The sequence below is a fragment of the Mauremys reevesii genome, linkage group 9 (assembly GCF_016161935.1).
Source record: "Mauremys reevesii isolate NIE-2019 linkage group 9, ASM1616193v1, whole genome shotgun sequence".
In the NCBI taxonomy this organism is placed as follows: domain Eukaryota; kingdom Metazoa; phylum Chordata; order Testudines; family Geoemydidae; genus Mauremys; species Mauremys reevesii.
Window position 1 is genome coordinate 6,522,967 of NC_052631.1, and position 24,381 is coordinate 6,547,347.

Consider the following 24,381-nt stretch of genomic DNA (forward strand, 5'->3'; position numbering starts at 1 on the left):
ACGTTTAACACAGGCTTCCCCTCGGCCCCCTCCAGTTTCTGCTGCTGCCTGATTTTGTACTTCTGGTTCCAAATGAGGTGTGTGGTTGACCGGTCAGTTTGTAACTCTGATGTTTGTAACTCTGAGGTTCTGCTGTACCTGGATAGTTTTGTACCGGAATGGAAGCTAATAGAGAATGGAACCGTGACCTGTTTTGGGGTAGCAGTTGTTAGACTCTAACTATAATCTTATTTCTTGCATTTATTTAAAAGCAAGTTTTCATGAAGATTAAATGAAAGCTTAAATTTTTGAATATGTGCACAATTCACTACATGAAATCCTTCTGTAGATATAAATTGCATGACAACTTTGAATGGTGCCTTGGCTATTTTAAAAAGGACTCTGCTTCTATTCCAGAAAGCTTAAAATTCAAATATGGGCAATTTGAATTAGCTGGCATGCACACAATACTTGAATTTGGTTATGCAAGCAGCAGCATAGACATTTAATAATGGTCATTTGGTTTGTTCTTGCCATGAGAATGAGCTCTCCAATCAAAGTTACAACTCGGACCTGGGTACATAACTTAATAAATTCAGGGCCTTCTACAGTTCCCAAAGATTTAAGGGTACATGTACCAGTGGATCTTATTATCCATTTATGGGCATGAGGTAAAAAATTAAATCCTCAGGAAAACACCAAAAAACAAGTGTTGAAGTCAGTGCAGTTCAGGAGTCTGGTAATTGGATAAAGGGCTTCGGAGTACTTTTCATATACTACCTTTTGGAGACATCCTACCTGGGATTTCCATTCTTTGCAAAGGGCCTTGAAGGTCAGATGCCTGAAGTGTCCATGGAGAAAAACTTCAACCCATAGGCAGTGCACAGGAAAATCTAGTGGAAACTGGGCTTTGTCAGTGAGTAGATCGGACTCTGAAGACCCCATCTAAAGAGTAAACATAAGAGTACGAATGGAGCTGAAAATAAACTCCCATACAATTAATCTCACTCCTGAATTCTGTTCGTTCTGTCCAAATACCAAAGATTCTGTCATAAAAAATATTCATCGCAAATACCCAGTTAGCTGGAGATTTGATTTAGTTTTTAATTTGCCAACTCTTAGGACTTTAAGATTTCAGTTATAGTGGAGGGGGAAAAATCCCCTTACAGTATAATTCAGTACAGTACCTCTTGGTCATTACTTGGAAAGTGTAAACACTAGTTCAGAAGGAAGCTTTTAGGAAGGGTATAAATATAAAGTTGGATGACAGGAAGATACGAAGGGCAGAAGAAGAAATACAGGGAAAGCGCAATGGCTCCCGCCTATCCTAAAAGAAGCTGAAATGTCAAGGCTGCTTGAAGGAAACACCTTCTCCATGTTTGGCTGTTACTGAATCGCAAGCTCTGTTTGAAGGCCAAGGCGCATGCCGCCTGGGCAACGTGACTGTGTTCAGTGTAGACATCACAAAAGGGACCCACCTAGTAGAAAAGAAACCTTGGTCCCTCCTCCCTTCAGACCTTCATTTCAGGAACAGGGCGACCTCTTACACCCAAAATGATTGTCATTTATCTTGAAGGCTGTTGGGTGCCACTTCCCATCTCTCTATAGTCAGTGAATGCGAATTTCCTGATAAAATAAGCTTCTTGATACTACTCTGATAGCAGTAAAACAGTTTGTGGTCTGAATGCCAGAAATTTGTCCCTTTTCCCTTCACCACATTGGCTGTGAGCCTTGCTGTTAAGAAAAGTCTTGTTACAACCAATCTGTTTCCTGTGGCAACTTTCAGCTACTAGCAAGGAGCTCCTTCTGAGATGCAAATGTGTTTTCACAGAAGCACAATCACTGCCTCACTGACCTGCTTAACAACTTGTCTTAATGGGAGGTTTATCTGAGTGTGTCTCCAGCTGCCATTTGTTGGGAAAAAGATCTGGAACAAAGATTCACTTTGGGCCCAAGTCAGAAATATTCGCCCAGACCTTCTATCTCTGGTGCTCCATGCCTGGTTGATTCTGTGTTCAACAGAGAAACCAACAGTGTTTTTTCCCTATTTCTAGTCCTTTGTGCACTATTTTTTTTTTCTGTCCATTGATCTTTTGAATAAAAAGCCAGTCTAACTGATAGTGCTACTTAAGAGAACTTGCTGTTTATGCAATATCCAAAAGTTGCTAGGCAGTTTTGCACACATGGTGGGAATAGGTTGACCAGATAGCAAGTATGAAAAATTGGGACGGGGTGGAGAGTAACAGGCACCTATATAAGAAAAAGCCCCGAATATCGGGACTGTCCCTATAGAATTGGAACATCTGGTCACCCTAGGTGGGAAAACAGGACCCTGCCTCAAAGAGGTTCCTATCTAAACAGGTGACATCACAGAAATGGGAGAGTGCTTTCCTTCGCCCGCAGCAATTTCCACCCGGGCCTTGTCCATCTTTCTGCTTGCAGTGTGTACACAGGTGTTGCCAGAGAAGACCAAAGACAGGGTCAGCTAGTCTGATATCCTGCCTCCACGGTCGATCAGGATTCGATGCTTCAAAGAAATAAGATGCTGTCTTTTCCCACCATCGTGGTGTGCCTGCCTGACCAATTGTGCAGTTCTCTCGTTCATCCTGATGCTCAGCACAAATAAACTTGTGTCTTGCTTTCATGTTTCCCTTTTACTTCTTGCTCAGTGATATAAATAAAGCTCAGCTTCTTATGTGGGGCACTTGATCTCTGGGATACTTCTCTGCTTTGCCCCCTAGCCTGCAATTAAACATTTACTTCATACATACAGTACTAAGTTCTGTCCTTGTAAATATTTGGTATGTTCCTCCCAAGGGCGTTTCCCCTCTGTGAAAATATCAAACTTAATTTTCCAATAGGAACTCTTACACAACGGAGTTCTTACGTGCCTCACCTGAATGATCAAGATCACCAGCCGGGCAACTTCTTGCCAATTCTGTTCTAATTTATATTGACACTTTCTAGTTGGAATTCAGTTGGTAACCTTTTATAAAAGCATGAAGCCAACAAGCAGGCCGCGCTCTCTGTTTGAATACTGTCTGCTAGAGTATAAATGGTTATGTGCATACAGGATTTGGATGGTTGGGTCTCCCTGCTTATGTCTGCCATCCCAATGGGAGACATGGTTCTGTGGTCTTCACTGGGGATATCCAGAGCCTGAGTCACCCACAGGTCTACTGCTATTGCGTGAAACTTGGCATAGGCTCTTAGGAATCTAAGTCTCATGTGCAAGGTCAGTGGGGCTTAGGCTTCCTAACCCACTTAGGTGCTTGTGAAAATGTTACCATCTTGAGAGCAGCAGTACCTATTGTCATAAACTGGTTTATGACAATAGGTAACCAATGCCCTAGAAGCAACCAATGCCCTAGTGACCACAGAAATAGGCTCCTGAAATGCTGTGCTTGCCTGTCTCAGGAATGTGACATGGTATCACAGGAAGCTGGTTCAAAATTCATCAGCAAGACTTGTCACAGGAGCTGAAAGTTCAGAGGACATCCCCAGTGGCTTCAAAGGTGTACACTGCTTTCCTGGTAAAGAATTGCACCTCGCACACTCTCATGACTGGTGCTCATTGAGAGCTTTCCACTTGCCTCTCAGAACTTGCCCTTCAGAGCTGGGAAGTGTTGTGGAATTTGTTCTTAGCAGAGATTTTAAATGTCAAGTCTGCCCTTAGTATTTAAATCTAAACTTAAATGATTTGGCTTAGGATTTTGGCATATAAAACCAGGGCTCTCTAATGCATTGTTTGTAAAGTGCCAGGAGAAGCCTTGTTATGAAGGTGTACTACAAATTTAGTTTTGCAGTATAAAAGGTAGCTCTTAAACCCTATTATGGAATGGTTTTAGAACACTGGATGCTTAATTTATTAGCTGCTGTGGACAAAGGCCGTATGTGGGTCTATGACAGACCCGCTTACAGCATTTAATTTACTAATAGATGGAGTTGGTCTCCTCCTCATAATTCTAAAACTATTTGAAGAACTGGTGATACATCCATGGAAATTCTGGAAAATATTCCACTTAGAAGCAGTTTAGCTCCAATCTCATGTTTCTGCTTTTCGTCTTCACTTGTTCTTTATCGCTAAGGCCACGTCATGAGAACATCTACTTCTGTTTTTTCCCCTACCCGGAGCCAATCCTAATCCTGTTTGTAAAACTGCAGTCACTTCCGCAGTGCTTGCTTGATGTCAGAGGGCTCAATGACCTCAGGGGTAGAGCAGAAGGACTCTAAAATGCAAGTACTGTTGTCATGCAAATGATGTCAGAGGTAAATAGAAGAGAGGTGGGGCCGTGCTGCAGAACTACATGCTGGATTTGTGTGACCACACATGCTTTTTGTTGCTATGCTGTTACAAACGCCTTTATACCGGTACAGCTGTATCCACACTAAGGAACTGTTACTGCTTCAACTTGATCGGTTTCTAAACCGCTATAGTTAATGCGATACACAAACTGTGTGTAAATCAACCATTAGTCAACAATGCTGTGGATGCACAAGGAGGAAGGGAATACAGCTCTCATTCTTCTAGCAATATTGAAGTAACCAGAGTAAAAAGGGGTATGAAAAAATCCTTTTCATCACTGAAGTGAACATAGATGAGTGTGAATGAACACAGTACACACAAGTACCAACTCTGTTGAATTATGAGGGGCTGTTTTCACACAGGCATTTTTCAGAGTAAAACAGCACTGCAAGAGCGAGCTACAAAGCAAGCAGGAGTTACAGTATTCACAGATTGGTGTTCGGTGCCCTCACTAATCACACTAGTGATATTAAATTTTTTTTAATTTATAGCTTATTTTTCTCCCTTTCTGTGCAATCCTCTTGGAACTTCCTGGTTCTCAGAAGAGATTCTTGAATGCATCGTTGCATGCATCGCTCATGTCATTGGCTGTCCTGATATGTTCTCACATATTTTCAGAAAACCGGGAAGTACAAAGACTTTCAAAGTGGGAGAAAACAACATTTTAAGATTACACGTCTTTCTTTGTTGGTTCCCTACCCATCCTTTGTTTGTCTTGTCTATTTAGATTTGTAAGCTCTTTGGGGCAGAGACCTACCTGCTTCTTGCTGGCTCATGATTGTATTGCGCATCTGGCAATATTTGTTTAAAGCCCCAGTTCCTGGATTTGTGTGACTAAGTGAGGTAAGTTTCTAGCCCCCATAGATGCAGAGAACAGTTTGAAAATGTGAATCCTGAAGGCTATGATGCCAGAAAACAAAAATAACCTAAAATTTGTAAAAATCTTTTATTTTTAAGTAAATCTCATGATTTTGGGGGTTTGATTCATGATTTTTGAATGCTTGAGGTTGGAAATATTGCTTTCTTTCACTATAGGTAGGTACAGTGCTTAGCAGATTTGGGATTCTGTCTCAGCTGAGGCCTCTTGATGCTACTGTAGTACAAATAATGAATAATTAGTGATCTTGTAGAATTGTTGAGAGAAACTCAAGTGCCTTGAAGACCTCAGAAAGGCTGTTACTGAAAGGAGAGGCCTCTTTATGGGGTGGGAAGCAGGAGAGTTGTACCTGTCATGGCAGGTGCTGGGGAGCCTTTCTAGTTCTGATCTACAGTAGAGAGGTTTGGAATGGAACCTCCTCTGAAGCTGACACCTGCTGAGAAGCTTGGTGGCACATGGCACCTCATCTGTATCTTTCCCATGTAGTGTTGCACACTATATATGCATAGCCAGTTCTTGCCTCTTTTCAGAGTGTTCACTTTAGCAGACATTGCATACTTAAACTCTCTACCCCCCAGCCCTGTGGGTTCCAGAAGTGAAGATACAGGAGATCTTTTAGAAAGTAACTTTCATGATGACGATTGTGTGAAAATGCTAACTTAGCTTCACACTTACTCATCCACTAACCCAAAACATGGGACTGTTTTTATTGCCAAAAGTTTTTCTTCCAAGTTTTATGTCAAAGGAGCTGATAACAGGAGGGTTTAGTAGAGAGGAAAAATATTAATGACTGAAAATATGTGTAGCTGAACTTCACAGGGCTGGACCAGCATCATGTGCCATTAAAAGGTTTAGAGTTTCTTGGTAAACAAGGCAATAGATTCATGCCCAGTTGCAATGTGGTTTCAGAAACCAAAATGGCCACAGGGCATGCAAGTAAGATTTAAGTATTTTCCCCTCATGATTTTAAAATAAATGAAATAAAACACATCTTTTGTTTGAACAATAGCTTTGCATTCTGGGCTAGAAAAGTGACCTCAGCTGACAAATAAAAGCTGTTCTTTTTGTCTTTGCGCTTCAGAGCAGTCTAAATAACTTACTTTTTGGTGGGCAGTTTTTTACAACTACTTTTCTTCCACCATATCTTCCAAGCCAGGCACTTTAGTATATGAAACTTGGAGGTACGAGTGTAATCCTTGTTTGCTCTTCTTTGGTGACCATATGCTACTGTGATGGTCTTGCTGCTGCCTAAAATAGGTAAATATGTCACCAGACCTAATGCCTTTTGTTGCATCCATTGTGTGAGGATTCCCTGAGGCAGCAACGTCATGTAATAGTGTATATTAAAGCACCATGAATGCCATGGTGCTAGAGAAGGTTAGTAGTAACAAGTTCCAGTCATTTCCCCACGACTCAGTGAGCTCAGAGGGTATGTCTAGCTTCCTAGCATGGCTAGCGGGAGACGTGCTAGCACGCTAAAATTAGCAGTATGGCCACAGGTGGCCTGGATGGCGGCTTGTGCTGGGCACCCAATTACAATTCAGCCCAACCCCCAGGTATATACTCAAGCAGCTTGCCCGAGCCGTCCCCCCCATGCCTCTGCGGTCACACCGCTATTCTTAGTGTGCTACCTTGAGCAGAGCTAGCGTGCGTCTGTCTGCTTGCACTTGGATACACCCTCCCAGGGGCTGGGTAGACATACCCTAAGTGCCATCCACCTGATGCCATGTAACCAAATGGGTACTATTTTTACTGATACCAAGTCCTCCCAGCCCTACTACCTCTATTTGTTTCATCCACCTGTTGCATCTTGTCCTCGTTCTAGAATGGGAGCTCCCTGTGGCAGGGACTGTCTTTTACGTCTCTGTGCAGCACCTACCACAGTGAGACCCAAATTCTTGCTTGGGGCCCCTACGCTTCTGTAGTGCTAATAGTAAGCAAACATCAATTAGTCATTTGTCTTTGTTTCAGCCATACTCTTGTATTACGTTTTCAGATGAACAGTAGCAGAAGTGTTTAAGTCCTCTTTTCTCCTGGTGGTGGAGGTAGGGTAGAAACCGGGAGGAAGTGTACAAATTCTAAGGAATTGTCATCTGCCACCTTATCTTCATGTTGTGTTTTGAGCTTCGTGGCCACGAAATGTTTGCTTTTTCCTATACAGTGCATGCCAAAAACCTGTGCAATGTTAACTTGCTTGGTCGTCTTCTCTGAATATGAATATACTACCAGGGTGTTGTCTTACTTGCCGTTCCCATAAATAGAAACTTCAGCTTTCAAAGTCCTAGAATAAACACTTGACACACATAGCTGTGTTGGCAATTCTTGCTGAGCACTTGCAGATTGAAAGAGCCTTTTCTCTTCTCTCCCCTCCTCCCCTCTTTAATCCTTTTTTCAATAATGAAGGAAAAAAAGTTCTCCAGACTGTTTTTGTTCAAGAAAGTGAGATCATCAGCGAAGAAGTCAAAAACAAGAGCTCGCTCTTACCTCTCCTGCGAGGTGACACGCGTAAATGTTCACATTTGATTTCAGCATCTGATCAGCTTTGCATCCATACGACATCTGGGAGTGGGCTCAAACAAATCAGATTTTCAAATCAAAGAGTGAGCCCTCTCTAAAAACCAACTGGAGCCTCGTGAAGCATCATTGTTAGCTCTGTCATTTGTTAAACTTCAGTATGAGATCACACATTGTATTGCAGGAACTTGGAGATGGCATAAATCCATTAGTTGTGTCTTATCCAGCCGCTAAATTGTTGTTAAACTAGCAGTGAATTGTGTCGCTGGAAAAGCTTTGCTGTCTTTCTGCAAGGTGAGAAACAGGATTGTTTTTCAGTTGCAGCATTTCTACGATTGCATGTAATCAGTGTGATGACCACAGCTACTGTTAATCTTGAAAAATGTGTTAGCCTGAAGGAAGCTTTGCTGGGTGAAAGAAAGTCATTTGATCTGTTTCTGCTTTGTAGAGCTCTGGATGAAAACTCCTCTTTGTTGGTGGGTCTTGCAATGCAGTTGTTCGGTTTCAAGCAGTTCCTCTTTCTCCCTCCAACATACATGGTATAGTCTATATTCCCTAATCCATAGCATCTAGTAACCTAGTTTTGTCCAGCCCTAATGCTAAACTTCTCATCTGCATGCAGCATAACTAGAGATGGCATTGTCAGAATGGGAGTGAAGAATCTAGTTTTATCTCTGTTAAAGCTGGTTAGTTTTAGATGAGATAAAACCATGAGGTCCTGACTACTCTTGGCCATCAAAGATCCCATGGCACTTTTCACTGAAGTAGGTGTTAGCTTTCAGCTCTTGCTTAGATTCCAAGCTGAATAATCTGCCTGACTAAATTCCTATACGTTTATCACTGGGTGCAGTATTCTTCTTTACATCCGATCTTAAACTTCTGTTGAAGGTTTCTATGGCTTGAACACAAGTCTGTGTTGCTGTGCACTGCTGTGGTTGCATTGTATCTTTAAAGGTAGCTGCATTTCAGTGGTGAAGCAAGTCTGTATGGTTTGTAAAGCTTCTTTGGGAAGACAGGCTGCTCGAGAAACTCAGTCAGGATGGAGCATTGTATCCTGAGACATGCCGCCTCCATTGACTCTGAAATTGTACGTCCTCATCCAGTGGATGTGGGCTTCCTTGTAGAATGCAACGGGCCGTAAGTGGCCTGCACTGTTCTTATCCTTACTTTTCCCAGAGGCCTCTGTTCTCAGTGCTGACATGTATTTTTCTGACCTCAACATTTGTCCTTTTTTATAACTTGAATGTGCTGGTCTAACACTCAGGGGCGGCTCTAAGAATTGCGCCGCCCCAAGCAGGGCGGCACGCCACGGGGGGCGCTCTGGCGGTCACCGGTCCCGCGGCTCCGGTGGACCACGTGCCGCGGGACCAGGGGACCCTCCGCAGGCATGCCTGCGGGAGGTCCATCGGAGCCGCCTACCGCCCTCCTGCGGCATGCCGCCCCAAGCACGCGCTTAGCGCGCTGGGGTCTGGAGCCGGCCCTGCTAACACTTCTCCCTTTTCTGCAGATTGCACACTCTTTTGTCCTTAAGAAATAATGTCCACATTACAACCTTTCCTTTTGGGACATTGAAACAAAAATCAGTTCGACAAAAGAAAACAATACCCACAAATCCGGAGGGGAATTCTGGGAAACCACATTATTCTGTCCACAAAGATCTTTCATTTTCCTAGCAAATAAACCAGAAGAAAGTGATTGGTAGTTATTCCTGTGCAGCGTTTGCTGAACAGACTAGTATGGTATTTTGTCTAGGACATAGTAAAAGCAGGGGCTTAAGAGAAGTCATATTGGCTGATTACAGAAATCTCTATACTGTATCTTAAAGTTCTCTTGGACTAGATTTTTTTTGGGGAGGGAGGAGGGGCGCTGGAGGAGGGGAATGAGTGAGTCATACTTTTAGCAACACAGACCTGAGAGCTGCCAGTGCACATTATATCAATATATGTAACAAAATATTTACTTAGGGTTTCCATTAAAAGTTCAAACGCAGAGGGTTCACATTGACCCCTGCTTTTAGAACCTCTGGTGGGAATCCTGAGTGAAATTTAATTCTGTTCAATGTGTTTTTATTGGCTACCTTCATGTTTTATTATCTCATGTAATGAGATCTCTCTTGGTTTGTCGATTTTTCTGCTAAGGACAAAAAAGTTCACATATGTAACGGTGCGCATATTGAATTAAGGTGTCGTTAAAGTCATGATGTAATGACCCCTTCTCCTTTTCCTTTGGTCAATATTTGCCAGTAGGGTCAATACATTACAATATTGGCTTCAAAAGAAATCAGTATTTTTTTTACCTTCTGAAAGTGTTGGCTTCAAATGCTTGTAATATTAAAACTGTTGGTAAAACTCTTAGTCGTAGACTTACTGTCTAAGTAGTTTCAGGCTTGGGCTCTTGATCCATGTAGAGCAGCTTCCAGGGCATCTGATAATATCACAACACAGCTGTAGGCAGCTTTGTGAGCTGCACCATTTGATCTTTAATCTACAGAAGTTTCTCCCAAGCTTTCTAATGACTTATGGAATTTGTCCCTCAGTGTGGGACGGGATTATTACACTCTCCCACTGCGGCCCATTGTATTTACTCTCTGCAGCCACTTTAATGGAATACAGGTTAGATGGACAAAGTTAATTCCAGCATTCTCTCTTTCCTGTACTTTTCAGCTGCCTTCATAGATGCTTATGTATAACTGTCAGTTCCCAGCATATTAAACTTTAGCACAGAGGTGTGCAAACCATGGCCCCCGGGCCGTGCCCCCTCCCCCACAGCCTCAGCGCGCCATGCTGCCGGCACAAATGCTCTGGGCGGCCGGGCAGCACAGCTGCAGGGCCGCGGCCTGACCCGGTGCTCTGTGCCGCACGGTGGCGTGGCTGGCTCCAGCCAGCCGCCAGCCACTGGTGCTCAGGCAGCGTGGTAAGGGGGCAAGCAGCAGGTGGGGCTGGATACCGGGCAGGGGAGTGCGGGAGTGTGGATAGGGGTCTGGGCGGTTAGAGGGCGGGGAACGGGGGGGTGTTGAATGGGGGCAGTCAGGAAGGAGGGGGTGGGATGGGGCATCAGGGGCAGTTGGGCAGGGGTTCCGGGGGTAGTCAGGGTGAAGGGGTGGTTGGATCAGGCAGGGGTCCGGGTGGGGGGGCAGTCAGGAATGAGAGGAGGGGTTGGATGGGGTGGCGGGGGGCAGTCAGGGGTGGGTGGTTCCGGGGGCGGTCAGGGGACAGGGAGCGGGGGGGGGGAGTAGATGGGGCAGGGGTTCTGGGGGGGACCCATCAGGGAACAGGGGGGGTTGGATGGGGCAGGAGTCCCAGAGAAGCGGGCCGTCAGGGGGCGAGAAGCAGGGATGGGGATAGGGGGTGGGGGCTGGGCCACACCTGGATGTTTGGGGACGCCCAGCCTCCTCTAACCCGCCCTCCATATAATTTCAGAAACCCGATGCAGCCCTCAGGCCAAAATGTTTGCCCACCTCTGCTCTAGCATCATCAGAAGGGTGTGCAGTCAGATACATTGCAGTGCTTAGTGATTGTATGTATTTATGATCAAATTACACTTAAAATACAGAAATTAGGTGAAAACAATAATGCTGTAGATTCAGGCTTTATTTTTACACCTGCTTACAAAGCTGCCCTGTACTGGGTTTTTTACTAGTACAGAGTTAGTGTATATTATATATTTATATATATGGATAAATATCTGTAATAGAAACAGAGTCATTATCCAGGGTGAACCCTGTTTAAAAACAAACAAAAAAGCCTATTAACAATTGAGAGATCAATGGAATTAAAAATATTCTCCAGCTAATCACTGTAAATCTGTTAGCCCAGCTCTTCATGAAAAAACAGACAACACTTGTTGTGTTCCTTGAAGATCAACAAACCAGGCTCTGTTGGACCATGGGATTAAATTACTTCCCAAGCTAAGGACGCCTGTTTCGTGGTAAACACCTTGTGAGCAGCCCCCCTGGCTTTAAACCAAGGGTCTGCTAATACCTCCTTTAATTGTAACTGCAACAGTATCATGCAAGAGGAGAGCTGGGCTTTCAGGTGTCCAGTGTCTAAGCCCATTAGGGCTTCATGGGTCATAAGCTGCAATTTATGCTCCACCCGGAAATGAAATGGAAATTTGTGCAGATCTCAGAGCCGACAGTGTCATGTTCTTCCTGCTTGAAGTACTGCATAATAAGCCTGCAACTGCATTCTGTACTGCCGTACATTTCTAGATGATTTTCAGGTGCAGCCCATGTAAATTGCTTTGCAGTGTCCTGATATCAAGGTAACAAAGGCCTGGATCATTGTAACAAGGTCCAGATTTGAAAGACATGGTCACACACTTCTTACTAAGTGCATATTCACTTGCAGTAACAGGGCCATATTGGTACCTAGATAAAAAAAGAATTCTTAGTCCCAGACAAAACTCTGTGGCCCCCAAATTATAGTCTCTGCAGTGCATACTTCAACTTTAGATGAGGGTGATCAGAGGCTGCATCGTAGAATATAATGCTTTTATCAGCCCCAGTCTTAGGGGCAACAATTACTGGCTGGTTTCGGCGGCGTTCAGCAATCAGACGGGAGAGAGAGAGAGAGTAGAGTTTACCGTGTCAGTTGCTAAATAGAATAATCAGTCAAAAGAATCTATATCTGGAAATGTGAAGACCTGTCCAAAGGGGCAAAATACTTGTGAACGTTGCGTGTTGTCATTTTCGTGTACATTTTCCTTGCTGTCTCATTATCGATGGCTCTGTGCTAACTCACAGAACTCATAACTCTTGAATAACTGCTCTGCCAAAAATGACCTGGCAGAAGGTCTAGTGATTGTAAAACTAGAAATTATTCTTGAAAGGTAACTTTTGGATGCAATTACTTCCCCTTAATACTATACTGATTTCCCGATGCAATTTCAGGAAACCTTGAAGTGGGTGTTCATATCGCAGATGTGAGTTACTTTGTTCTGGAAGGAACAGCGCTGGATCAAGTGGCCAGTGGAAGGGCAACTAGTGTGTATCTAGTGCAAAAGGTAAGAAGAGCTATCTCCTCCTTCTGAGACCTGTCTCCCTTTTACCTTAAATTCACTATAAAGGATCATTATCAGAAGCAATGAAACAAACTTACGAGAAGTAATTCTTCCGCTTTACTCCGTGCTGATTAGGCCTCAGCTGGAGTATTGGGTCCAGTTCTGGGTGCCACATTTCAGGAAGGATGTGGACAAATTGGAGAAAGTCCAGAGAAGAGCAACAAAAAGGATTAAAGGTCTAGAAAACATGACCTAGGAGGGAAGATTGAAAAAATTGGGTTTGTTTAGTCTGGAAAAGAGAAGACTGAGAGGGGACATGATAACAGTTTTCAAGCACATAGAAGGGTTTTACAAGGAGGAGGGAGAAAATTGTTGTTCTTAACTTCTGAGGACAGGACAAGAAGCAATGGGCTTAAATTGCAGCAAGGGCGGTTTACGTTGGACATTAGGAAAAAATTCCTAACTGTCGGAGTGGTTAAGCACTGGAATAAATTGCCTAGGGAGGTTGTGGAATCTCCATCACTACAGATTTTGCCGAGCAGGTTGGACAAACACCTGCCGGGGATGGTCTAGATAATACTTAGTCCTGCCATGAGTGCAGGGCACTGGACTAGACGACCTCTCGAGGTCCCTTCCAGTCATATGATTCTATGAAACTCAAGCCATTATTATAGTAAACCTACAAGAAACAAGCAAATCCAACACATGGATAACTAAGTTGTACAAAATCTCAGTACATCCAAAGACAGCGTTGCATAAAACAGGAATACATGATTTCATCATGCAGTAAAATGTAATTGAAATTCAACAGGCATCAATCAAAGCAACTTAAGAAACAAATGCTACATTTCTGAGGTAAAATGTAGTAATGCATATTTGCTGATTTTAAATTATTTGATGGGGTAAGTTTAGGAAGCTTCCAGGCCAAATCTGTATTCTGTTGTTCCTGATTTTCACAGTTAAATGTGCAAAAGTGCTTTCAGGCCACATCAGCTATTACAGGCTCTTCTTGCATTGAAGGAAGCCAAATAACCTTCTTTCTGCCAACCTACTGTGTAATCTTGAAGCAGGAGCAACAGAAAGTGGAATATGAAGGGCCAGCACAAGGTTCCTGAGAGCAGATCCTGTTCTTCCCTCCTGATCAGTTGGGCTACATCCTATTTATAGAACAGATGCTTTCCACCGTTGTTCTACAGATGTACCCAGAAGAAGGGGCATCTCTGGTTAACATTCTTCTGCTTAGTGTGCATGGTCTGCAATGACCTTTCTCCCATCCCCTCCTTACCAGATTTGCTTATAATTCATAAGGTGGCACCTTCACATCTCTGTGGGAGCTTGAAAGAGCATTGGAAACTAAAGATTTATCCCACCTGTTAACATGAATTCATGCCTAATCTACTGCAATGGGAAATTTGCTCTTGTTGCACTTGTGTGAGGTCTGGCTGAGAGTGGCTAGAGGCTGGGCCACAGTCTTTGACAGAAGTAGCCTGTGCCTGCTAATTCCTTAGCATCTTCACCAGTGCTCTGAGCTTTCGCTGGTGTTTGAACGCAGTCTAGAAATATTTTTGAAGGTTTTAAAACTTTCCTGTGTCAGTAACACTTGCTTCTCCCTCACAAAATTGCTTCTGTAGTTTCCCACTCTCGTGTGCTGAGGCTGATGGTCCTAGAACATTGTAACACAGCTTACCCATTAGAGGTGTGTGGGTATTGACCTGTGCTTATAAAATGCCACATCCCAGTAACGGTCCTCAGTTCTGCTTTGTCCACTAGCCACAGGGGATTCAGAACTATTTCTCTGATGCTAATTGTGCAGTTATGTTGGTTTCAGTTTCTAGTTGTTTATTCTTAGTAGTTGATTTATAATTTATTTCCATGACTTTTTAGTTTTAGTTGATTAGTGATAGGACCGAATTGTGGAGAATCCAAAGAAATCCATGGGCTTTTTAAGTGCTTATGGGCACGGGGATGCCACTTGAAATAGCAATTGAAACACTGCCTCTGTGGGTCCATGCACAAGGGTTTCAAATGGATAAACTGTTTTAGAAATATTCTCTCATCGCAGGACACAGGGCACGTAGGTGCTACAGTGTGGAACTGAAGACAGAGTTTGTCCAGAGAACTCCACTTATCAGTAAGCGAGCATCCTATATAAAAAGCTGAAAACAGAAATATTTTGATTTGGGAATGGTGCCTCCTGGGAGTTGTAGTTCGGGTGCCTCATGCTCCCATTCTCTTCTATGGGCTTCCTGGTTGGACTAAATCTCCCATAAAGCACCATTGTCTACTATGATCTGCAACCTCCCCCTTCCAAGACAGTGAGAGTTGCTAGCCATGGTGTGTCATGGGAGATATAGTCCTGCAGGAAGTCTCTCCGATAGAGGAGAATAGGGATATGAGGCAATCAAACTAAAACACCCATGAGGCACTGTGGCAGCATTTACAAATCAAGATATTTTGCTTTTCAGGCTTAATTTTTTTTGTTTAAAAAAAAAAATTCCATGGAAAACATACTTTTTACGGAAAAAATTCATTTATTTGAAAACCCAATTTCCTGCTGAAGAACAGTTTTGACAGAAAGCTTTCAACCAGCTTTAGATTTCATTCTTTTTGTTTAACTGGGATTTCCACTTACATAATGCCTTTTCATGCCCTAAATCTTTATTTGGTCTCCAGCTGCCTTGGTTTGTTAACTCCAGGAGTGACATTTTATCCATTCTTTTGCCCTGAATGGATAAGTATGCCCAGTGGTCTGTGATGGGATGTTAGATGGGGTGGAATCTGAGTTACTACAGAGAATTCTTTCCTGGGTGCTGGCTGGTGAGTCTTGCCCACATGCTCAAGGTTTAACTGACCCCATATTTGAGGTCGGGAAGGAATTTTCCTCCAGGGCAGATTGGCAGAGGCCCTGGAGGTTTTTCACCTTCCTCTGCAGCATGGGGCACGGGTCACTTGCTGGAGGATTCTCTGCAGCTTGAGGTCTTCAAACCACAATTTGAGGACTTCAATAATTCAGACATAGGTTAGGGGTTTGTTACAGGAGTAGGTGGGTGAGATTCTGTGGCCTGCATTGTGCAGGAGGTCAGACTAGATGATCATAATGGTCCCTTCTCACCTTAAAGTCTATGAGTCTATGATACATTTTTAAGAGTGAAAACCAAATTAGATATTGGAAATATGAAAGATTTTTCCCATTGTCTCTAACTTGGTTAAAAATTGATCAAATGTTGGATCTGAAAATCCTGATTTTTAATGTGATGGTTATTAATTCTAACAAAATAGCTAAAAATAAGTGTGGGTCTGGACAGGAGAGGGTAATAAGAGCTGGTTTGAAACAATAAGATGGCACGGTCACGCTCATAGAAAATAGATTTCAGATGGAACTGTTCCATAAATGCAGCTGTGATACTGCCATGACTTAGAATAATGCAAATTCTCCCAAAAAGGAAATTAAATAAATCTACATATTTAATTCCCCTGAACCATCTGTCCAGAAGACAGATTATTGTGTAATGGCTAACAGTTTGTTTAATAAAAGCCAGAGGTTTAGAAGTAAGAGTGAATCAAGTTTTAAAAAGCAAGAAAACCTAAACAGTTTTCTCTCTTTTGGCACATATTATGGTGTTGTTATTTTAGGTGTGAAGCAACTCAAGTGAAAGGTCAGCCATAAATCCCTACAATATTTTACTGGTCCTGTTTTATAATAGAGATCAAAGATTGGAACTGGAAGCTTGTCTACATGTTGAGTCCAAGGACTTCAAGACATTCACTTTTGACACCAGCAGGTTGTCAGGGTGTTGATATTTTGATAATGTCAAGCTGGGTAACAAAGAGTTGATCGAAATCTGAATTCATGGAAGTGTTGATACAAAAAAGAAAACTCTGAAGCAGAAATCTTGGCTCGTAAACAAATTGCCTATTTCCTTTGAGTGTCTTTCAGTGTGTGAGTGATAGGCTAACCGAGCCCACCCCATTGTTAAATCTGTGTTCCCCTCCTCGCATGGGGCAGAGCAGATGATGGAAGCTCAGACTGGTAATGTAACACCACCTCAGCAGATAGACCAAGGGGTCACTCATGGAAGTCAGCAGACTGATTGTAATCAACCTGAACCAACTGAGAGCAGTCAGCCAGGGGAGGGCAACAGAGGAATTAGATTGTTTGTGGGGAATAAAGTTGTCCATGTGACTGTGAAAATCCCAGGGGGTTATTCTTAAACAGCCTTTGTTCTTTTTGCTCTTTATCTTGGTGATTGATTGATTTCCCCTGCTGATCCCTGAAAAACCTCTATGGCAATTCCCATTGATGATGGGGCTGCCCCTGGCTCACCTGCTGCTGAACTTGGCTAGTGAGCCAGTCACAGCTCCAACAGATGTTTCTGCCTTTTAAAGCCAACGGGGAGTTTTCCAGTGCAGTGTGTATGCCCCCTCCAGCTACCCCAGCTCTCCAGGAATCAGGACTAGGTCTGAAAACGAGCCGTTGGATTCTGGAGGCAGTTTATTAACCCAGGAGGCAAACCCCAAAAAGCCCAATGTTCTCAGACGCAGGGTCGAAGAGTCACATGGTACTACGATGTGAACCTGCCAGTCAGAGGGACCAGCTGCTGAACAGTGGGTCAGGACGTGTTAAGTTTTATAGCCACATAAAGACACCACACAGGAGAACTTCCATCTTCAGTGCCCGTTTCTCTTAGTCTGGTGTCACAGTGACAGGTCCTAGTGAATGCTCTCTGCCGGCGACCCACTAGGACTGCAGTGAAGGGAATCCATATCTCTGTGCTCTGGATCTCGGCGTGTTTCAAGCTTCTAGAGCCTCAGCAGACCACGGATCTGATTCCTCCCTTGGGTTTTCCGGCATGTTTCCTGGGCCCTGACTCTGTCAACTCCCCCTCCTCAGAAATGGAAGTCCTCAGCCGACCTGCCCATAGCCCCCAAGAGCAGAGCTCTCCCCTCCCTCCCCCATCGCCTAGTTATTTAAACAGTTCCTCTCCCAGAGCTCCACCCCAAAGGTGCGATGCTCCTGATTGCAGTTTAACTCTCTCAGGGGCATGCAGCAGTTGTGAAGCAGTAAACACACAGTCACACACCTGGCACAGAGTCTGACACATTAGTGCTCTTTTATACTTATATAATGCACAGGCGAGTGCAGGTCATACAAAACACTGAATGTTACACACAGGTCTCTTTCTATCTCACCCTTCCCTTAGGGATCATTGCTGTCCAGGAAGGCAGGCAGGCAGTGTCCCCCTGCCTCACACAGGCTGTTACATGCTGCGTGGTCTCTCCCTCATGAAGCCCCTTCCCCAGCTTCACTGACCTTGCTCACTCCTGTCTCATGCTTCATCTGCCTGTCCTCTCTTGTCATGTGACTTGCTATTTAAACTCTTCCTGGCCACCTTTGTCCTACCTTTTGAGTAAGTTTCCACTGCTCTCACCTTCCCCCGCCCTTCAGAGGGGTCAGCTAGACTGAATTTCTAAGGTTTGAGCTGCTTTTTTAGCAGAACATTTGGGTGATTAAGATACTGTCATTAACCTTAACTATTTCCCTTTGTATCTGTCTGGTGTGTACCTGCCACGGGACCTGCCAGCAATAGTGGATCTGCACATGTATTCATGATACAGCAGTTTTTCAGAATACAACTTCACATTATCAACCAGAATTCATAAGTTGTTCAGACAGACCCCTCCAGTTCCTCACTCAGCTCTCGTCCGCATCCCCTCTGATGTCTGTAGGGCACACAAAGCTTGTCATACGGATTTGTAATTGACTCAGAAAGCACCATGGGGAACAGATAAAACATGGCAAAAGGAAACAACTTTCTCTCAAGATGCTTGCTTGCCAGGCCCTCACAGCTCCATACTTTGGAGATGGGCAGGAAGAAGGTTTATCTGAGGGGAGAGAGGGAACCGTAAACTCTCTGCCTATAACTTGATTTCAAATGCAAACCCACAGTAGAGAGTGTTGTATTCATCAGCCTCTAACTCTGACTGAAGTAAATGCACTTTTCATTGTTTTTCACAGTGGGGTTCTACTGCACATTAGAAAGACTTTCCTGGGGGCTGTTAGCTCCCTCCCCACTCCTCATTTGGCAGACTGTTTTTTCTAGTTTTACCACTCGATCTCTGCAACTGTATTTCTCAGAGTAATCGAAAGTGAGAGCCCGTCAATCCCTGTTCCTGTGATCGTGGTGGTCACTTTATTTCAGTGATGTGCCACACTGCAGTTACAGTAAAAACAGAGCCTGAGGAGGTGGGCCCCATGGTAGCCTGCCCGTAGTTATTTGCCTAGGAAGCCAGTTCACATTTAAGGTAGAATTCTTTCCCTACATTTCAACCAGCTGAATGTCAACATTCCATAGTAATCCATGAACTGGCTGGCATATACTGCTATCTCTTGGCAGATGGTCACCTTGCACGTTCTAAGGGTAAGGCATGTGAAGAGATGAGGCCTCTGTTGATTATTCGAGACACCGCTGTGCATCACTGATACTTTGCAAATCTTTCACAGATCTTTAAATATGTACATCTGAAAAGCAGAGTGCTCCTCCTACCCCAAGTCCTATTGCAAAAGCCTTTTCTGGTGAAAGAGGGAGCTAGGGGACAACCCCTAATAACTCCTTTCTTCTGAAAACCTGTCGGAACTGTTGCTTCTTTTATGTATAAATACTGCCCTCATATGTCTTAAGAAATCCGATGCTTAGTTTGTCTTACAGTATTTGACTGTATCGTCTTAGTGGTCAGGCCATGAGACGAAATGTGCAAGCATGACCCAAACTTTGTATGTCACAACTGTGAATTTATTCTCTATGTAAAATATGTAGGAGAATCCAGATATTAAACAGATGCAGACAACTGACCAGGACTGTGGAGGTGTGGCCTGAACACAGAACTCAGGACTTAATTCGGCAGAGGACTTAAGCACATGAGAAGTCCCATTGACTTCAGTGGGACAACTCACTTAAGTACCTTGCTGAATCAAGGCCTAAACCAGGACTGTGAATTGAAACAACCCTTGCACGATGACTTCTCTGGCTTCATTCAAATCAGTTTGCTTCTAACTCCTTTTCCCTGCCTGTGAAATGGGAGTCATATTTCTCTACTCGATATAGTAGGTTTGTAACAATTCATTGCTTGAAGATGAGTGTTTAGTACTATAATTGTAATCTGAGCTAAAGCTTTATGTTTTACATCATCAGAACCCCTTCTGTGCCATTATAGCCTCTTGAGTCAGTTATTAACCATGCTCAAGTACACTTAAGAGAACTTTTTAAAACAAGAGCATCCCCTTATATCAACTGAGCTAAATTTTATGCCTAGGGTCACCACAGATTTCATGCAAAGCATACTGGATCCTGTATCTCTCTAGCAGAATGTTATTGCTTCAGTAGGAGATCAGGGAAGGGGAAAGCTGTCATACACAAACGTATTCAAATCAAGTATCGTTGATGTCAACAAAGAGGCCTGCTTGGGTTCAGTGCTTTCAGATGCCCCCATCGCAGAGTGTGGGTCCCTGTGGGTTTTTGGATGTGATCTCCGTAGTCTCAGTTATCACAAGATGAGTTTTCCAGAGAAGAGGCACCTGCAACTGCGTTCTTTATTCTGGATTATGCATTTAGGAATTTTATTGAACTACCACCACTTGTTCTGGGTGATCTGTACATGTCAGTAAGGATTTTACTTAAAACAATCACATGAGATTTTAGTAAAGTGGGAATTTCCAACATCCCATAACCTTTCTCTACATAATGCCTATGTTCTCTTTTCTGCTGTGTGTTGACAGAGCTCATTCTAAATTTATAACCTTGTGTTGTTGGCCTTTCCAGGCAGCATGGCAGACCTCACGTAGCATATCTGTAAATTATGAACTTACTAGTATTGTTAACGTGCTTTTCACAACTGGAATAACACAGTTGACAGCCTTTGTGTTGCGGGAAACAGCTTATCATAATCTTTGCCCTGCTGCCCTTCCAGTTGAACCAGCACTGCTGATTCATGTTGAAAGTGGCTCCTGAATTGTCAAGAGACCATACAGTTAATCTTTTGGCATTAATAAGCAGTGCAATTAGAGTGGGTTTATGAGCAATGGTCTAGTGCCAAACTACAAATGCGATTAAATATTCTAAGAACTTTCTTTGAAAGCTAAAGGTAAGTATGAAATGTGTGTACTTTGAAAAAAAAATAGAGACCCTAATTTTTATTTCTTGTGCTTTTTGAGAGCCCAGTTATTCATCAGAGTTCCCGATACAGCAGAACTATCTCTAAAACATGGGTATCAGGATTCGGAACAGTGCGTGTTAATGTGACTTAGCCCTGGTCTACACTGAGGGGAGTGGCGGGGGGGGTTGATCTAAGTTATGCAACTTCAGCTATGTGAATAACGTAGCTGAAGTTGACATACATAGATCGACTTACCGTGGTGTCTTCACCGCAGTGAGTCGACTGCTGCCGCTTCCCTGTCGACGGGAGAGTACCCAGGGGTTGATTTATCATGTCTAGACTAGACGTGATAAATCGATCCCCGCTGGATCGATTGCTGCCCACCGATCTGGCGGGTAGTGAAGACATACCCTTAGATAGTACTATTTCTATGTTTACCATGGTGGTGGGATTTAACAGTAGAAATAAAACTTAAACTCAATATCTAAAATATTGATATTGCGAACTCTTCTGAGCAGGAAATTTGTGTTCCTCCTTATCTGTAAAGTACCAGGCTCATTACTGACCCTATATAAACAATAAGAATATGCACATTTTGATTAGTGTATTTACTGTTTTTCAAAAGGGTCAATAATGAGAGAGGAAATACGAAAATGAAACTTCAGATCATAAGATTTGACTCACTAAATGGCTGCTAAATATGATCTTTTCCACAGGTGTCACCTGGAAAATAAGCAGAAAGACACCTCCTCACTGGTGTAAATCAGCGCAACACCACTGAAATTGCTGGAATTACGTTGATTTACCCCAGCAGGAGAACTGGGCCCCAAACCTTTACTCTTGGCTATAATCTGTTTAGGAATAACTGATTTGATAGGCATCAAGGATCAGCTTCACAAATATTGATTGGACACGGGCTACTGTTTCACAGATGAAATCCCAGCTAATGACTTCTGTCTGGTTCTGATATACACTGGTATTGTGTTGAACTGGAAGTGAGTACAATAAAAATAATCACTGTTCCCTGTCTTGGCTTCTCAATCCCCTTACTGCATGTAGGCTAGTCATAAAACAAGTGCTTTTCTTTGGTTATCTAGCCAATATCTCCACTGCCTTTTGACCCAGGCTACCGAAGTGCTGTACAAACTTCAGTAAAGCCTTGTGTGACATAGGGAAGTATTATACCTATTTTGCAGAGGGCAAATTAGGGCAAGTTAAATTACTTACCTAATGTCAGTCTGCATGTGACAGAGCAGGGAACAGAATCAAGCAAGACTCCTGTGCCACTGACCACTGGAAAACTCCTGCCTTTCCCAGTTACACTTTGCTGAGCTTCCCCCATCCCTCCCAGTGTTAAAGTGGCCACAAGAAGGCTGCCGAAGGCATAGAGGTTGTAACTTTGAGAGCTGAAGAGATGCTCCATTTAAGTGACTCTGTTTAGACCTTTTCCTTGCTTTTTGTTGGGGACCTGTGCCTTACCTGTGCTGTCTTGTTTTTTCAGGTGATCCCTATGCTTCCCAGGCTGCTTTGCGAGGAATTGTGCAGTCTCAATCCTATGAAAGACAGACTGACGTTTTCTGTAATGTGGAAAATGACTCCAGAAGGCAAGGTAACCCTGTGCACCCTGTCTCCTTCATTCTTCCTGGGCAAGGTCATCCGCAGCACTGGGCCACAGTGATGTAAACAGATAGGGTACTAACATGGGTAATCCAGGAACGTGTCTGCTCAAAATAAAGGCTTCAGGAGTCTCCCCAATCCCGTGAACACTGGGTCCTGTGGATAGGATTCTATGGAACAACTGACTGGAACATTCTCGTGATGAGAGGGATGGAAACAATCAATGTTATTGACAGTGACTGGGAGAGAGAGTGAATGTTAGGAACAGAGGATTTCTGCAGCACCATATTAGGCCACTCGTCTCTTCAGGATCTTGTCTCCAGAAATAGTTACATTTTTCTGAAACACCAGATATTGATTCAGCGCCTCCAGCCCCCCCGACATTTAGCCAGTTATGCAGAGCTGTGACTGAGGAAAATACTCCTTCCTGACCCCTGTGGTGGGCAGCTTATGCCCTTTATCATGAGTTTGGATGATTACTTACAGAACTAGAAAGTATATTAATGGGCGTACCATGATGTAGCCCTTTTAAAAAGACCTGGTTGTACTCTTTGGGCCTGTGCAATGTGTAAATGAACATCACCTTTATTTCTCATGATTTCAGGCATGCAGGTGCAGCATGTTGGCATTGAAGGCATCAAGTGATATTCCACTTGTCTTCGTGTTCGACCCATGGTGGTGAGGGGAGCAGTCAGCTCTTCCTGGGGCTTCATTTCTTTCTCTCTGTTCATCTCCCATCCCTCTGGGCAGAGTAACAGTCTGCTCCTTAGTTGCTTTTATGGTGGCAGGGCCCTCTCAGAACAGTGACTGCGTGTCCCCTCCCTAAAAGGCTTTGGGAAACAGGAAGAGTTCTTTTGTATTTCAAGCCTGCTGCTCTCCCATAAGCTTGTTGCTTTTATGCATTGTGTCCTTGCCAAGGTTGTTGGGGTGTCTGTTTTTTGGGGTGATGTGATCCTGAGGTGACCTTTCTAATGAAAATTAGTTTGGCTTCATTGTAAATGTCCACATTGCTCCAGAGGGGCTCAGAATCTCATTGTACGTATTAGCAATGAGGCTGCACTGCAAAGTTCAGCTGCAACTCTGCAGCCGAACGTCTTCAGTGTTGTAATTTATCTCCAGTTCTAGGCCCATCTCTAGCATTATGAAGGGTTTAGACTGTTATTTGGGAAATCTTGAGCTTTCTGTATCCTGAATTCCAATTGCTCAAGGCACCCTCTAATACCAGGTACTCATTTGGCCCAGTATTTACCACCGAGTGCTCTTTGCGCAGTGAAGAGGAGCTGCTAACTCTTACCTCTTAGATATTGATGCTTGGTTTTAGAACAAAACTTAGATCTACTTAGATCTGCTCGGGGATGCTGATCTCTGAAGTCAGGCTGCATTCCAGTAGGGAAAGGTCTCTGACATCACAGTCTACGCTTTCCTTTCGGAAGGCTGATTGCCTACGGCCAATTCAACAAACAGATTTCTCCTGGGAAGCCTTTCAAGTCTGAATGGAAGTTTGGGTCACTGGGTTTGAATAAGAATTGAAGGCAAGTTAATGAACCTTACTCCTTCTAAGAGGAGACGGCAACCACAACCCTTTTTCCAGCTTGGCTTTTCTCCAAGAGCTTATCCTTGAGAGTCAGGGCAAAGCACCTCTGGTGCTACTACACTGTGGTGCTTGTGTAGGCAGGAGAAATGGGATCGTTTTCTCTTTTCAGGGTTAGTAAGAGGTGAAGTCTGTCAACAGGCCGTTATGCTTGCTGAACGTGGCCTTTGAACTTTGATTTCTCTGTCAGTGGCATGCAGAGCTGTAAGGAATGATGATGTAACATGGAGAGAGGCTAGGAACACAGGGGCCTTATGAGCAAGATTTAGCTACTGCTTCTGTTACAAAACAGTATTTTGACGTTGAGTTTATAAAGCACTGCCTGACAGAACCACTATAGGGTAA

General features: G+C 43.6%; 1 protein-coding gene across 7 annotated transcripts in view; it reads left to right on the plus strand.

The window, feature by feature from the left end:
* Positions 1-24,381, plus strand: part of DIS3L2 (DIS3 like 3'-5' exoribonuclease 2) — a 267,821-nt gene that overhangs the window by 150,147 nt on the left and 93,293 nt on the right. For all 7 annotated transcript variants that reach the window (XM_039488736.1, XM_039488735.1, XM_039488731.1 and 4 more), the window contains 2 exons: positions 12,568-12,680; positions 22,330-22,437. In XM_039488736.1, the coding sequence (XP_039344670.1) occupies positions 12,568-12,680; positions 22,330-22,437 (221 nt within the window). The remainder of the gene's footprint in view (positions 1-12,567; positions 12,681-22,329; positions 22,438-24,381) is intronic.